This window comes from Musa acuminata, chromosome BXJ2-5, assembly GCF_036884655.1.
Source record: "Musa acuminata AAA Group cultivar baxijiao chromosome BXJ2-5, Cavendish_Baxijiao_AAA, whole genome shotgun sequence".
NCBI classification, from domain to species: Eukaryota; Viridiplantae; Streptophyta; class Magnoliopsida; order Zingiberales; family Musaceae; genus Musa; species Musa acuminata.
In genome coordinates this window covers 4,445,276-4,460,975 of record NC_088342.1, presented here as the reverse complement: position 1 = coordinate 4,460,975, position 15,700 = coordinate 4,445,276, and the positions used below count along the sequence as shown (strand labels likewise).

Genomic DNA, 15,700 nt, shown 5'->3' with positions numbered 1-15,700 from the left:
ATAGAAAAAATTTGAAAAGGCATGAGGTTGAATTTTGTATTCAAGAAAATGTATTGAGATTGCCATACCACATGAACTATTTATTGGCTTTGGCATTTTAAACAGATCCGACACTTTCAAGTTCTCAAATCTTTTCTTTATTGTTCATAAATTATGGGTCAAACTCAATACATATCATTCGATTCTTTCCTTATTCGTGAGCTTAGATGGTACAACAAATCTATCCGCAATCGGTTCGGAATATGATACGATAATTCTTTCTACAAGCAAATCTTTTTTTAATCATTTAATTGTAATTAATTACATTAGTCTTCTTATTATTTTCTCCATAATCCGACCAAAATGAGAACCATAATCGTATGGTTTCTTTTTTAATCTATCTTTAACATTTCATATGATTCCAACACATATTCATGCAACACATTAATATCGACAACTTACCTACCTATATAATAGCTGGAACAAATTTACGAGATTCTATCTTTCTCTGTAGCTTTTGGAATCTTGAAGCTCTATTCCATCCACAGCAGCATCCTATTTAAGATTCCCATGATACTTCGTTTCTTGCAGCGTAAATGATTTCATCTTAGAATTCGCTGAATTAGTCACTCAGTCCATGGAATATGTACCTGCATATTGTTTTTGAGAAGGTAAAGCATGTTCACGAATCTGAAGGAGCGGTGTTTGTTTTGGGTTTAGGAAAGCATTACTTGGTGAATGAATCACTACAAGTATCTATCAGATAAGGAGGTAAGGCATTATGTATCACTGCAAACTACAGAAGGATTTGTGTGTGGAAATAATTGTATGTGAAAGACAATGTTTTTGCTGCGAAGAGGACTCATTAATATATCTTTAATTGTCATACAATTATAGCAAATATAATTCAAAGGATAACTAAGGAAATAGAGTTCTACGCAATCACCATGATAATGAGAGCCATACATAAATATATGTAGACATATATGTGTGCTCAATAAAGTCTTCACAACGCACTCATGACAGCTATATCGGTCATATATATATATATATATATATAGTACTCAAAACGGTATACTGTTCTACCATGACCTGTCCTCCTAAATAATGACCGACTTTCCAAATATTAGTGGTTGGCCGGCCTTTATAGATCTCTCTCACGCTCTGTCTTCGTCGACAAGGCAACACAGATACAGAGAGTATGAGGTTTGCATGCATCACGTTGCTTCTCGTCTCCTGCAGCGTCGCGCTGCTCAACGTCAACGAAGCGAATCAGGCTGAGCAACTAATAAGGCTGACTCAATCCAAGAGATCGACATGGTCGGATCAACCTGACCCATGGCTCGATCTCGACGCCGCCGACTCGGCCTCCTCGTCGGCCTACGTCGGCCCTCAGGATGGCCTGAGGGACGCCGATAAGATCACAGCATTGCCGGGGCAACCCCGCGGCGTTGACTTCGATCAGTATGCAGGGCACGTGACGGTTGACCCGCAGAAGGGGAGGGCGCTGTTCTACTACTTCGTCGAGTCCCCTCGCGGGTCTTCGTCCAAGCCTCTCGTCTTGTGGCTTAACGGAGGTGATCTGAATGCCTTGCCGTTGGATTTTGGACCTCCTACAGCTTCGTTTTCCTTGGATGATCTCGATCGTATTTGATTGCAGGGCCAGGGTGCTCCTCTCTGGCATATGGAGCCATGGAAGAATTCGGCCCTTTCAGAGTAAAAAGCGATGGCAAAACGCTGGAGAGAAATCCTTATGCTTGGAATGAAGGTAATGGGAGGTTCTTCTACTTCAACTTGAGCACTTGGACCATGTTCTGATGATGACCGGCTGCAACTGTGACAGAGGCCAATGTGCTCTTCTTGGAATCCCCAGCAGGGGTTGGCTTCTCGTACTCGAATACTACCACAGATTATGATCAAAGCGGAGACAATAGGACCGCGGAAGATACATTTACCTTTCTGCTAAACTGGCTGGAGAGATTCCCCCAATACAAGAATCGCATGTTCTTCATCGCCGGGGAGAGTTACGCCGGCCACTACGTCCCCCAACTCGCCTCGCTCATACTGCACCGCAACAAGCTCGCCAACCAGACTCTCATCAACCTCAGTGGCATTGCAGTAAGTGAATCTGATCTCACGAGAGTCTTAGCTCGTCTGCCACAGCTTAACTGTTACGACATGGGTGATGTTTCCTCCTAGATCGGGAACGCTTATGTTGATGACGCAACCAACAGCGAAGGAAGGTACGAGTTTCTGTGGAGTCACGCACTGATATCCGACGAGACATTTGCTAGAATTCGTCGATCCTGCAACTTCTCTGCCATCATAAACCAAGAGTGCAACAAAGCTACAACAGATGCCGATGCAGAGGCCGGAAACATTGATCCTTACAATGCATATGCTCCCGTTTGCGTCGACTCCAACAGTTCTTCTGAGTCTGGCATATCGGTAAGATATCCATTCCTGCTGGCAATAAGTTAAGATGATTAGCTTCCAGATGAAGTTTAGATGTTGATGATCAAATACAACAGATGGCCGACATAGATCCCTGCTCGGATACTTACGTGGAGGCGTACCTGAACGATCCTGAGGTGCAAAGGGCTCTCCATGCGAATGTTGCCAAGATTGATGGACCATGGAGTTCTTGCACGTACTGATTGCTTCTCTGTCTGTGTTTATTTTAAAGATCAGCATGAGCGGATGAAACCTTTACACACGCTGACCTTTCCTTGTTCGAGTATCATGCAGTGATCTCCCTTGGAATGACAGTCCTAAGAGCACAGTGCCGGTCATGAAGCAGCTCGTCGACAGTGGGTTGAGGGTGTGGCTATTCAGGTCCTCTCATTCTTGCTTTAGCATTCCTTTTCCTTCTCGTCCAAAAATCTACAGACATAAAGTCATACTTATCTTTCTTGCTATTCTGATGTCTCACAGTGGTGATACCGATACGGTGTGCCCGTACAGAGGCACGGTTGAGGCAATCAAAATCATGAAGCTGCCGATCAAGAACCCATGGCGTTCGTGGTATTCCGACAAACAGGTAATTGGCAATCTGCCATCGACCTCAAATATTTAAGGTTTGGAGAAGACAAAAGAATCCGAAGAACTATGATGTGTTGTTATAGGGTCGGTCTAGATTCAGATTTGATGCTTGTGCAACTTTTGGATATATGTTATCAGGTAGGAGGCTATGTAGTTGGCTATGGAGGAGGACTGACGCTCGTCACGGTAAGGGGAGCAGGGCACATGGTTCCGAGCTACCAACCGGAGCGAGCATTGTTGATGTTCTCCAGTTTCCTCCGTGGAGAGCTCCCACCACCTTCTTCCTAAGATGTTGTTCACTGCAACCCCTGCTCTTCATTGCACTTTTGAAAGAGAAAACATACTCTTGGAATTTTAGTCCATTTAAATATTTATATTTGTTGAAACATATACATGAGAAAACTTACTCCTTGGGCTGAGACTTTGCCTGTGTTGCTCGACTTGGAATCACCGGTAATATCACCTGATGATGGGAGAGATAATATACTGCATCAACAGATCTACTGAGCTCAAAGAAGAGGGAGTATTGAGGCAGGAGCTGTAAAACCTAATAATTTATTTTTAACCCTGTACTCTCATCTATAAATAGAAAAAATCTCTAGGGCTTAAGTGATTTCTCTTTCAAGAGTATCTAGTTCTCCTTGCATATTATTAATGTCATTATGCCTTTACAGATCACGTAAAGATCTTTCTTAGATGACATTGAAAGATATACATAATAAATTTAATTTAATATTATTTGATTTCAATCTTAGCATTAAAAACATATCACAACTATTATGTTTAGCTCTAGCTCCCAAGAGCTCATTCACATATCCAACTCAACAAAGATAAGTACCGACATCCGCTTTAGATTCATATTTTTAGTTTTTCATTACTATTTCTGAGCAGTAATCAACATATATTTGCACAGCAATAAAATTGGACGCCAATACAAATGTCAAATATAAATTTTGAACCCCTGCCCTATAATACATGAACAATACAAAGAAGTACAACAAGATTATTATCAGCAGGAAACAAGAAGATAGAAGCATGTCTAGCATAATTTTAGCACTTGATTTGTTGATGCAAGATTCTATTGCAATTAAAATTTTAATATAATAGAGGTATTATTATAGTTTTTATGCTTATAAGGACTAAACATCGTTGAAGACATTTCATTTAAATCGAATGTCCTTCATCTTCCTGCTACTCTATGAACCCATCACATCTGATCTAGCAGGTTCACAAATCTCCAAGCAAACCGGCAGATGTCAAACTCTGGCCCGACCGCCACTTGTCCGCCCACGAATCAAAAACGATCTCCCCGCCGCATGTGACACGACGTGAGATTCATGCGTACCGCGGCGTCACGAGCGAAAACGGAACGGCCATCCTCTTCCACTTCCCGAGCGTTCCCCTGCGTCTGCTCCTTTCCGAGGTTCTTTTCCTTCCCCTAAACACAACGCACCCAATCCCATCCCCACCCCACACACACACATACACACGAACACGGAAGCGGCTTGTCCTTCGCTTCTCTCTCAAAGATTCGCTCTCTCTCTCTCTCTCTCTCTCTCGTTCAATCATCGGCAGCGAGGGGTTCTGAAGTTTCCCTTCGGGGATGGTGTCGCTCCGCATTCTCTGTCTGCCCTCCTCGCTCTCCGTTGGCAACAACCGAAGAACGAGGTTAGGGTTCAGCTTCTTTTTCGCTTTAGTGAGTGGCATTTAAGATTCCGCTGGCTTTCTCTTGGGAAAAGGAGACGAGTGGTGGTAGAGATCTTCTCTCTGCTCTTTTTCTCTTCACTCCTCTGGCTCCATCTCAGATTTCTCGTTTGTCATTGGTGCTTTTGACTCCTTGGTCTTCTCAGCACGATCTCTTCTCAGTTGCAGAGAAGAGCACAGTTAGTCCGTTGATTCCTTGATCAACTGACGGTGATGGCAATGTCGTTGACTGACGCCGCGGCGGAGCCGACCATCCCGGATCCGGCAGCACCTGCAACCCGCCACACCTACGTCCCTCGCTTTCTCAGGAACTCGTATGATCAATTTGGGAACTCCTTTTCTTCTTGTCGATTCGACATTCCTCCTCATCGTGCCCCCTCCTTCCTCCAATCCTCCCCCCGCATCCCTTCCAACCGCCGCGGCTCCAGTGACCGAGAATCTGATGGTCGAGCTTCTGGCCACCGCTCCCGCCGTGGTAAGGCTCGACGGGAGCGGAACCCCTTTGAAATCGCCGACGAGTTCATCGGCTTGGGGATATCGGATAATGACGCTTCTGGCGGCGGTGGCGAGGGGATCAACTTCGACGCCTACGACGACATACCCGTCGAGGTGAGCGGGCTTGATGTGCCCCCGCCCGCTACAACCTTTGCGGGGATCGATCTGGAGGAGGCCCTGAACCAGAACATTCAGCGCTGCCGATTCGTGAAGCCTACTCCGGTCCAGCGACACGCTATACCCATACTGGTGGCCGGGCGCGATCTGATGGCCTGTGCCCAGACCGGGTCGGGGAAGACCGCTGCATTTTGCTTCCCGATCATCAGCGGTGTAATGAGAAACCGCCGGCAGTTCCCGACCAAGGGGCCCTCTGGCGGTGATCGAACTACCTTGCCTCGTGCACTTATCCTGTCCCCCACCAGGGAGTTGTCGTGCCAGGTTCGGCATGAGCTTCACTTACATTGCTTTATATATTCTTCATGTTTTTGATTCATTGCCTTTGTCCTATTTCGCATGGCGATTCACATCACAGATTCTTGGGGAATCAAAAAAGTTTGCCTATCAAACAGGGGTCAGAGTTGTCGTGGCTTACGGAGGAACTCCCATCGGTCATCAGGTATATTTAATAGCTCCCTCTAGCTGTACATTATTAAGCGTCATTATTTTGCATACATTAAGGGTACATTGATATTGACTGCAAAATTCTAATAATCTGCACAACTTTTGAACGTTTTACTAGTTCAGGTTTTCTGCAGTGGAAGGCTAATAGATTCTTTCTGTAGTGAGAGAGTGTATTGTCACTAAAAAATAACTATAGATACCAAAGGAACCTCAAAAAGGATCTATCCAATGTACCACATTTCTCAACTTATTTGATGTCAATTTGAGGATGTAAAATAGTCGTTTTCGTGTAGTATTGTTTCTTTTCTTCAATTAGATATGTGACTTCGATACAGGAGTACTAATTTCATCAAGACATTGAAGACTTCTGCTAGTGCTGCTTTTTTGTTACTAAATATTTTTGGTCCTTTATAAGTAATGTGGTAGTATGTGTTTGTCATTGTTAGATAAAATGGATGGGGCACTTTTAGTTTCTGCACAATCTTGTCGACTTCTTACTGGATTGACAGTATATTCTATAATGCAGTACTGGGAAATCTGTGGTTTGACATGCTGATGTGATTGTTGAGAGCAATGGCATGAGTCAAATTATGTTTAGATTATTCTTCACGATGCTCTGAAACTGCCTTATATGTAGTTTCATTGTTTCATTGACTACATTCTATTTACATAACCACTTAATTAGACACATGATTTTGCTCCTCTTTGATCGCTACTATCGTTGTTGTATGGAGTGACACTTGGAGTTCAATCTACACTATTGTCAGTTACTGATTTTATCTTTTTCTGTGATTATTATTTGTGGTTATTTCTGTGACATCAGTGTTGCTGTTAGATTTCAGGATTAGTCTAAGAACTCTGAATGCCATATCATGTCCCTTCTCGCGTGAAACCAAAAGAAAGATAGTAATGATTTGTGAAAATAATCAGTCTTTCTTCGTAAAGATTTGAACAATGTAAAATGCACCATCATAATATTAAGTGTGTTTGCTGTGTAGCTTTATTCTATGTTGCATGTCTTTATGAAGTAGTTTTGTTAGATGTACTTGACCATGTACAGATCTGTTTCCATTCCGTGAATTTTTTGATTTGGCATGCAATTGTTTCCTAATTTAATTTGCTTCTTTTGGTGTTTGTTTTATCCTTGTGTTTATTGCGTGAGATCAACAGCTGCGTGATCTTGAGAAAGGTGCTGAGATTCTTGTTGCCACACCTGGCCGTTTACTGGATTTGCTAGAGAGAGCAAAGGTTTCTCTTAAGGAGATCAAATATTTGGCATTAGATGAAGCTGACAGGATGCTGGATATGGGTTTTGAACCCCAGATCCGCAAAATAGTCCAGCAAATGGACATGCCGCCACCAGGCCTAAGGCAGACCATGCTTTTCAGCGCAACCTTCCCACAGGAGATACAGGTTAACATATGTCACCTTGTGTCATTTATTCACATGTGTATGATCATCGATGGGATTCTTATAATAACTTGCGGTTGAAGCTGAGCATCTATTTACCTCACATAGATCTACAGACACTAAAGAAACATAAAGAAAGAGATCTTCTATGTCTTTATTGATTAAGTATGTTTAATGAGAAATAAATTATTTGTGCTATTGGATTGATTCATTATCTGAGTTTTGCAAACTTTCTTATGTGAAATTAATACTGGTTGTCTCCTTATGCAGCGTTTAGCTTCAGACTTTTTATCAAATTATGTTTTTCTGACTGTTGGAAGGATCGGATCTAGCACAGATTTAATTTCGCAGAGAGTTGAATATGTTCCTGATGTGGATAAAAGAGGCCGTCTGGTGGATCTTCTTCATGCACAGAGAGTAAATGGAATTCACAGCAAGGTCATAAGAATTATTGTTCTTCCATGTACTCTGTGTGTATTCAGCTAATGTTTCATTTTATTTGGGTTAATATCATAGACAACCACTTTGTGTTTATGTCAGAATTCAAGATTATTGACTACAATATGCCCTTTGATTCTAGGCCCAAAAAATATTTTTCTTCTGTGCTGGATTATTTTGTTGTTTGTCCTTTATGCAGTTTTCTTTTTATGTTGCTAACTTCTTCATAGTGATAGTTAATAACATGTTTTCGTTTCTGCAGCAATTGTTGACACTAGTTTTTGTGGAAACCAAAAGAGCAGCTGATTCCTTGGAGCGCTGGCTGTCTAAAAATGGGTTTCCTGCAACATCTATTCATGGCGATAAAACTCAGCCAGTAAGTTAGTGTAACTTTTTTGTCCTATTGCCTAAAACCCCAAAAGAAATAACTTGCTTGGAAGCGGCTAGGACTTGGTTCTTGACCACCTCTCACCTGTGCATGTGTTTTGTTGTTGTGTTTCTCTTATTACATGTCTAACAATCCTGCACTCACTTTTTTGCTGTACTTTGTTCCTCAATGTTACCATATTGAATGACATGTTTAAATGTTATCATGCTAAACATTATTATCTTACTAATTAAATTGGTTAAAAGATAAAAATATGTTAATTCTGTCATCATCTAAATTTCAGAGCCTGAATCATGTGATGTTCATTGACATACTGAATCATTCAATACTATGTTAAGATTGTGATGATGCCATAAAATGGCATCGATTGTCCTATTGTATGGAGATTTCTTTTGTTTTGACAAATATCATGATCATTTTTTCATTACATAGCTTTTCATCTACTTTGCTTACCTGGATGGTTTTTCAATTTGGATTTATTCTTTGTTTTTCTTAATAACTTCTAATTGGTCTGGTAATTGTAATTCTATAAGGAAATAATTGGTAATTCTAAAAAGGAGCAATTGAATATCTTGGTAGCTATTTTTTAAATGGAATTTTCTAATGAATTTTGTGTTTATATTCATGTGATTGGTTCTCATGGCTAAACTAAGTATATTGTTTTGAGAAAAATTGTTTAAAATAAGCACCATTACTTTACACCTAGCAATTCCATCTAACTTTATTATGTAATTGTGAAGCAATAAGTGGTGTCTGTCAGACCATATACTGAAGGTTTTATGGTTGTTCAGCCCGTGCTCAGACCACAATCTGCAGGTTTATGCTACTATTACATGAAGATTGTAGTAAGAATGAAGTTCCATACTTCAGAATTTTTTTGGTGATCTTTTATTTGAGAGTTCAGCTGATCATATGGATTGTATTGATTCTGTAGCTTATTTTTCCCACTGCAATCATATTCATTATTTATTGAAATAGGAGTCTGTTTATTTGACATAACCCACCTAAAGAACCAACTTAGGTTGAATCTGTTGAAAGGTTCAACCGATTCACTGGTTTATGTAAGCCATTCACATTGGCCTCTTCCAAAGAGCCGTTCGATGTGCATTTGTATAATTGTCGAAGTATTTTTTTGTCTTCCATTAATGTCAGTGTCTTGTCTTAGATCCATGACTAAAAAGACCATATAATTTGTTGCTTCATTTTTTGATATTGAAATTTTTTTCTTATCCTAATATTTGCTGTTTGGATGAAATCAAGGAAAGAGAGCGTGCTTTGAGATCCTTTAAGAGCGGTGCAACTCCTGTCATGGTGGCAACTGATGTTGCGTCGCGCGGACTGGACGTCCCACATGTTGCTCTTGTCATCAATTTTGATCTGCCGAAAGACATAGATGACTATGTTCACCGGATTGGAAGGACAGGCCGAGCTGGAAAGACTGGTAAGGCTACTGCATTCTTTAACGAGGGAAACCAGCGGCTGGCAAAGTCGCTTGCCGAGTGCATGGAGGACGCTAACCAAGAGGTCCCGGACTGGCTTTATAACCATGTTGCTCGGCCATCATATGGTGGCGGGAGGAGACGAGGGTCTAGTACCAGAAGGTTTGGTGGCCGTGACTTCAGGAAGGATATCGGAGGAGGAAGCCCTGCGGCAAACTCACACAGAGGAGGTAATGTTATAGCTGATGTTAATTATGCGTCTGACGGCGGTTTTGATCATGAGCCAATCATTGGTGGCCGCAACTACAGGACAGGTACTGGGTGTGGAAATCCTTCGGTTAAATCATATGAAGGAGGCAATATTGTAACCGATGGCAATGATTCTTGCGATGACCGTTTAGATCATGTTGCAATCAGTGCCACTGTGGGAGGAACTCGCTCCGTTAGCTCATATGGAGGAGGTAATGATATAACTGATGGCAATAATGCGTTTGAGAACGACGGCGGCTCTAATTATGGGTCAATCATTGCCAATGGTTGGGTTTGAACTGTTGTGTTCTCTGACAAACACAGTAATAGCTTGCTGACTCTAGCATGGAAGCTTCTGAAATTTAGTTCTTTTTCTTGGTTTTTCTTCTTTCGTTTAGGACCTCCTGGCTGGTGTCAGTATATTTTTGTTGATTCAGTGGACAATGTTAAGGTTTTTGGGATGCATTGGAGCTCTTGTTTTGCTCCCTGTAAGTCAAAACTGAAATCACTTTTGCAATTTCCTAACTATGGTGATCATGGTATTTATTTGGTTTACTTTCGTTTTTGCCTGTTCTATATTTTATTCAAGTGAGCTACCTTCCACTCTGTTTGTCATGTTTACCTATTTGGAGCAGACTATCTTCCTTCTTTCTGTTCCTCCATCCATCTTTTAAGTAGTCGAGGGCTACACGATCTGGTCAAATCCGCCGCTGGCCACTTCCGGAACAGTTACTTGTCCTGCTGTCCTGTATCAGGGATTCGGCAACCGAGCGAGATCGATGTCGGACCAGTCCTCGTCCCTCGCCTTCATCTCCGACCCCAAACTCCGAGCCATGGAGTGTATCTCCTCCGCCCATGGATGGGTCCTGTCGCCCGATGAGAATTTGTGCATGTGTATGGAGTCGTCCCTGATGCCGGCATCCACCCAGCTGAAACCCACTTCCTTCCTGACCCCTCTCTGCCTCATCCCCCTTCTCATCTTCGCCACATTTGCCCAGTCTCCCATATCGGCGTAGATGTTCGACATCAGCACGTAGGCCCCCGACTCCCCTGGCTCCAGCTCCATCAGAGCCTCCGCCACCCTGCTCCCCATGTCCACGTTCCCATGCACACGGCACGCCCCCAGCAAGCTCTGCAGCGCCGAGACTCCTGGCGGAGTTGGTGCCAGTCTCAGGAACTCCTCTGCTTCGTCCAACCTGCCCGCCTTCCCCAGCATGTCCACGACGCACGCGTAGTGCTCTGCCCATGGCTCCATCTCGTGCTCCTGCACCATCGAGTCGAACACCTTCCGGCCCTCGTCGACCATCCCCTTGCAGCCACACGCAACCAGCACCGCGAGGAACGTGACGTGATCGGGACGGACGCCCACGTGCTTCATCCCTTCGAACAGGCTCATCACCTCCTCGTAGTTCCCGTGTTTTGCGTGGGCCGATACGATCGCCGTCCAACCGACAAGCCTCTTCACGACAGTCTCATCAAATGCTCTCTGGGCCTCGTCGATGCTTCCGCGCTTCGCGTACATGTCGATCAGAGCACCAGAGACATAGGCGTCGGTGTTGAGACCCAATCGGATGATGCGGCCGTGGCAGCCTTGACCGTAAGTCAAGGAAACCGTTTGAGCTGCGGTTATCGCGCTCAAGACGCTCCCGAACGTGTACTGGTTTGGCTGGCAGTGCCCGATCAACGAGGAGAACACCTCAAGAGCTTCCTCGCGCAGCCCATTCTGAGCAAATCCTGAGAGTAAAGCATTCCAAGAGACGGTCTCCCTGCAGTGCATTCCGTCGAACACCCTCCTCGCCTCCTCCATGGATTTCAGCTTCGCGTACATGGTTATAAGACTGTTGGAAACATTCACCTCCGCAGCCATCCCGGTTTTGAAGCAGACTCCATGAACCATTTGTCCCTCTCTCATCAGGTGCTCGTCTGGCACAGCGAAGATTAATGCGACGAATGTGACATCATTGGGTTGCACCCCGTCCTGTCTCATGCCATTGAAGAGAGGAATTGCGTTTTCTGACTCGATCGATATCATGGTCGTCCATGCGATGACATCCCTCTCCGTCATATTCTCGAACACCCTCTTGGCGTAAACGATGTCCCCGTGTTTGTAGTACATCGACATGAGGACGTTAGAGACCGAGGCATGGTCCTCCACCCCTACCTTCGTTGCGAAGCCATGAACCTGGCATCCAAAGCCTACACTTCCTTCGTGACCACACGCCGAGATGACGCTGGCCAACGAAATGCGATCCGGCCTGACACCTTCCTCCCTCACCATCATAAGGAAGAACTCGATGGCTTCGGTTCCACAGCCGCCGTCTTGAGTAAGCCCGCAGATCAACGAATTCCACGAGACCAAATCCCTCACCGCCATTTCGTCGAACACTCTCTTGGCTTCGTCGGCGCAGGCAGCCCTTGAGTATGCGGTGATGAGTGCATTCCCGACGAAAACGTCCGAGTCGAACCCAGATTTTAGAACAAGGCAGTGCAACTGCTGTCCAGATTCCAAGTCCTGAAGGTCCGCGGAGAAGGCGAGCACCATGGTGAAGGTCACAGGGTCGGAGGGAACACCTGCTCGACGCATGAGTGCAGCGAACTCCAGCGCTTCCGCGCCGGAAGCAAACCCGGAGAGAATGGTGTTCCACGAGACGACATCGGGGCAAGACATGCTGTCAAATATCTTGCGAGCGAGGTCGAAGGAGCCAGATTTGGAGTACATGTTAATGAGAGAGTTGGAGACGATGACGTACGCGTCGAGGCCGGAGGACAGCGCAAGGGCGTGGATCTGGAGGCCTGGTCGGCCGCGACACTGCTTGAGGGACATGACGACAGTGGCTGGGTCGAGGGAGGCCTCCGATCGGAGCCGATCCCTGATGACTTGGAGAGGACGGAAGGTGGCGGCATTCTCCGGGCATGTGGGAGCGGGATTTGGATGCGTGATCTCGTCGAGAAGTTGGTGGTGGGAGAGAAAGGAGCGGAGAAGAGGCCTGTGACGGACGGTCGGAGCCAAAAGAGATGGAACGAGGCGGCTTCGAACAGCGAATGACCGTCGCATGAGACACACACTGAGTCGTCGTCAGGCCAATTGGAATTGGTTGGACGTATTTAAATCGTTTCACCGATAGATGCCGAGGTGGGAAAAACAAAAGGTGAATTTCTGAAAAAAAAAATTAGTTTTAGAAATTCTGGATGACAACGGGACGAGTCACAGAATATACTTCCCCAAATTATTATTATTATTATTATTATTATTATTATTATTATTATTATTATTATTATTATTATTATTATTGTGATAAAGCATATTTTCCTAATTAATCTATCTTATTTAAAAAATAAAATATTATTAAAATTAAATTAATTATATTAAATTAATGAATAATAATAATATGTTATGGTTGAAAATTAATATTATTTTATCTTATTTAATTAAATTAAATAATTTATAATTAATTAATAATCAATTCAATTAAGATTCAATGGAGTTTAACTTTGAATAAGACGAGTTAGATATTCAAAGCCATTGTTTAAATCTATATATTGATAAGACAATGATAAACATAAGGATAAGATGGGATATGTTATGTTTATCTTTACTTTATACCCACGTGATTAATAAAAAATATCTCTCATCCCCTCCTCATTATGGGTGAATCCACATGCGTATTCATACCCATGAGTATAATTATACTTATATCGTAGAGTACATTTTTTTTACGTAAAATTTTTTTTCTTACTTTTGTCTCTATTGAACTTATCGTTGTTTTCGCCCTACACCTTCATCCTTGTCTCCCTCATGCTTCTGTAAACACTATTGACCCTCGTCGGATTTGGCTTTATCTGTATTGTCCTTATCGTTTTTGCTTATGACACAAGTAATCTTTACATCATGTCGTCTTAATTTTTTTTTCTTTGTCTTACTAGACTTGTCCCTACACATCTCACTCTCGTTGTTCTTGTTTGTGACATAGGTGATTAGCGATGAAGACATAAACAAAGAAACTTATGAGCAAGGAAAAAAAGAGAATTATGATCGTGAAGATGAGACGAGTTTGATAAAGATAATATTATTATTTTAAAATAAAAATTATTTTATTAAAATTCTTGAAAATTGAGACACTAACTGAAAGTTTTTAAAAACAAGAGTTTTTTTTTTTCGAAATTCGTCTGAAAAAAAATTTAGGCCCAATAATATCATACTATAAATTTATAAAACTTCGATGAGGATAGAGATGTAAAAACGTGTTCATAAAACTTATGTGGTTCGCAATGTCCATGTACCGTGGCTCGAGCCGTGCACACTTGTTTTCTACCCATCATCCCAAACGGACTCTGGTAACAGAACAAGAGCTCTAAAGGCGGAGGACGACGGAAGAATCGACCCTCCTCCTCCTCCTCCTTATCCTCCCACTGATAGACTTAGCGACATGGCCAGCGTCCTTCCGGTTGTGCCTCGCGCTCGGCTTATCGTTCCAAGTCCGGTTCGTTTCAGGCGAGCTCGGGCGCCGCAGGCCGCTCTCCGCACCCCATCTCCACCCTCCGCCGCCGTCGACTCGGTCAAGGCCACGAACACTGAGTTCTTCCAAAGCGATTCCAGGCCCATCATGCTCTTCGATGGTAACACCGACACCAGGCTGCCTCTTTCTTCCCTTCCCATTGAATCCCTTCTATGATCTTTTACTTCTTGGTGTACGATCGGTGATGGCAGGCGTGTGCAATTTGTGCAACGGAGGAGTCAGGTTCGTGCGCGACAACGATCCCAACAGGTAGTTGTCTCCTCTTACTTTTCCTTCATGCCTTTTGAGTTCTGCGAGCCATGGGTGGACCATGTAGTAATGAGAACTGTTGTTTCAATTGGGATAAAGCTTTGCTTTGTTCCTATTTCTTCTTGTTCTTTCCTTTTTCTCATGGTAATATTGTCGAATAGTTGATTGACATGCAATACGCGACGGTTCTTTCTCTTGTTGCTCTAATTTCCTGAGAGGAATGAACTGATGGCATGTTACATTAATGAGCAGAAGAATCAGATACCAGGTGCTGCAGAGCGAATCCGGCAGGAAACTTCTGCAGAGATGTGGGAGATCACCCGACGACATATCCAGCGTCGTCTTAGTTGAAAAAGATAGGTATGTCGTACCAGCACGCAATCATCTCATGCCTTCCCTTCTTTCTCATTTGCTCAGTGATTTACCGTCACATCGTTGGAACACTCATAAATTGGTGCTTCCATTATCTAATAAGACCGACCATTGCTCGTTGGGACCTCACCTGGATCCTTAAATGGCTCAGAAGCACAAGTGTCTGAGGGAATAACCATAGTTTACATAACCAAGATGCTGTATTCGTGCTTGTAGTTCTTATATAAAGTCGGAAGCAGTGCTAAGGATAATGGAGCACCTTGACCTGCCGTTCCCTCAGCTGGCTTTCTTCTTGAAGATCGTTCCTCTGTAAGGCCCCTCAACAATGCCTTTTCTTTCATAGTTTAGGATTACAAGCACAACTGTTCTAGCTGGGCTCTGACACTCCATCGATGAATCCTCATAGGTTTGTGAGGGACTTCGCTTATGACAATGTTGCAAACAGTCGTTATTCGCTATTTGGTCGGTCTGAGTCAGGATCATGCGAGATATAGGAGTCTGCTACTCCTGCAAATACTTGAAAACTGTATGTTATCTACACATCAAACTTATTTGGAATTTTGGTGCTTAGCTTATTATATATAAATATGACTTGTAGCGTTTAAGCTTAGGATTTAAGATTTGTTGGGACTTACGATTTTGTTATTATTGTTGTTGTTGTTGTAAGGTTTATGAGACTTGTGACCATGCTATTAATGTAGTCTAACACTTGTATGCATGTTGCACTCTCTATTTCCATGATGCATCTACCCCGTTTTTTTTTTGTCTTAAATGTGGAGGCTGAATCATAACATTTC

General features: G+C 43.2%; 4 protein-coding genes across 7 annotated transcripts; 3 read left to right on the top strand and 1 right to left on the bottom strand.

The window, feature by feature from the left end:
- Positions 1 to 1,180: 1,180 nt before the first annotated feature.
- Positions 1,181 to 3,309, top strand: LOC103984365 (serine carboxypeptidase 1-like). The gene is made up of 8 exons (XM_009401847.3): positions 1,181 to 1,556; positions 1,640 to 1,747; positions 1,823 to 2,097; positions 2,179 to 2,427; positions 2,511 to 2,629; positions 2,728 to 2,814; positions 2,914 to 3,019; positions 3,160 to 3,309. The coding sequence occupies exons 1-8, from the start codon at positions 1,181 to 1,183 to the stop codon at positions 3,307 to 3,309; spliced, it is 1,470 nt and encodes a 489-aa protein (XP_009400122.2).
- Positions 3,310 to 4,449: 1,140 nt separating this feature from the next.
- Positions 4,450 to 10,320, top strand: LOC103984364 (DEAD-box ATP-dependent RNA helicase 52C-like). Of its 4 annotated transcripts, XM_065108133.1 has the most exons (8): positions 4,450 to 4,689; positions 4,888 to 5,658; positions 5,753 to 5,836; positions 7,012 to 7,254; positions 7,522 to 7,689; positions 7,952 to 8,065; positions 9,338 to 9,746; positions 9,826 to 10,030. In XM_065108133.1, the coding sequence occupies exons 2-8, from the start codon at positions 4,939 to 4,941 to the stop codon at positions 9,882 to 9,884; spliced, it is 1,797 nt and encodes a 598-aa protein (XP_064964205.1). In that variant the 5' UTR covers positions 4,450 to 4,689; positions 4,888 to 4,938; the 3' UTR covers positions 9,885 to 10,030. The 4 variants fall into 4 exon arrangements, with proteins under 4 accessions (XP_064964205.1, XP_064964204.1, XP_018681828.2 ...); XM_065108132.1 differs by having other exon boundaries at positions 4,894 to 5,658; positions 9,338 to 10,320; XM_018826283.2 differs by having other exon boundaries at positions 4,872 to 5,658; positions 9,338 to 10,320.
- Positions 10,259 to 12,837, bottom strand: LOC103984064 (pentatricopeptide repeat-containing protein At4g32430, mitochondrial). The gene has a single exon (XM_009401479.2). The coding sequence runs from the start codon at positions 12,818 to 12,820 to the stop codon at positions 10,517 to 10,519; it is 2,304 nt and encodes a 767-aa protein (XP_009399754.2). The 5' UTR covers positions 12,821 to 12,837; the 3' UTR covers positions 10,259 to 10,516.
- A 1,218-nt stretch (positions 12,838 to 14,055) lies between these two features.
- Positions 14,056 to 15,621, top strand: LOC103984063 (DCC family protein At1g52590, chloroplastic). Its single transcript, XM_009401476.3, has 5 exons — positions 14,056 to 14,382; positions 14,474 to 14,531; positions 14,784 to 14,891; positions 15,120 to 15,212; positions 15,310 to 15,621. Exons 1-5 carry the CDS (start codon positions 14,193 to 14,195, stop codon positions 15,395 to 15,397), a joined length of 537 nt encoding a protein of 178 aa, XP_009399751.2. The 5' UTR covers positions 14,056 to 14,192; the 3' UTR covers positions 15,398 to 15,621.
- Positions 15,622 to 15,700: the final 79 nt, after the last annotated feature.

Excerpts from the sequence above, each read along its gene's own strand:
- LOC103984365 (XM_009401847.3), top strand. The coding sequence starts at position 1,181 with ATGAGGTTTGCATGCATCACGTTGCTTCTCGTCTCCTGCAGCGTCGCG. Across the intron at positions 2,428-2,510 it reads CTTCTGAGTCTGGCATATCG|ATGGCCGACATAGATCCCTG; the intron begins GTAAGATATCCA and ends CAAATACAACAG. Across the intron at positions 3,020-3,159 it reads CGTGGTATTCCGACAAACAG|GTAGGAGGCTATGTAGTTGG; the intron begins GTAATTGGCAAT and ends ATATGTTATCAG.
- LOC103984364 (XM_065108132.1), top strand. The coding sequence starts at position 4,939 with ATGGCAATGTCGTTGACTGACGCCGCGGCGGAGCCGACCATCCCGGAT. Across the intron at positions 5,837-7,011 it reads GAACTCCCATCGGTCATCAG|CTGCGTGATCTTGAGAAAGG; the intron begins GTATATTTAATA and ends TGAGATCAACAG. Across the intron at positions 7,255-7,521 it reads CCTTCCCACAGGAGATACAG|CGTTTAGCTTCAGACTTTTT; the intron begins GTTAACATATGT and ends CTCCTTATGCAG.
- LOC103984064 (XM_009401479.2), bottom strand. The coding sequence starts at position 12,820 with ATGCGACGGTCATTCGCTGTTCGAAGCCGCCTCGTTCCATCTCTTTTG.
- LOC103984063 (XM_009401476.3), top strand. The coding sequence starts at position 14,193 with ATGGCCAGCGTCCTTCCGGTTGTGCCTCGCGCTCGGCTTATCGTTCCA. Across the intron at positions 14,383-14,473 it reads GCCCATCATGCTCTTCGATG|GCGTGTGCAATTTGTGCAAC; the intron begins GTAACACCGACA and ends CGGTGATGGCAG. Across the intron at positions 15,213-15,309 it reads TTCTTGAAGATCGTTCCTCT|GTTTGTGAGGGACTTCGCTT; the intron begins GTAAGGCCCCTC and ends GAATCCTCATAG.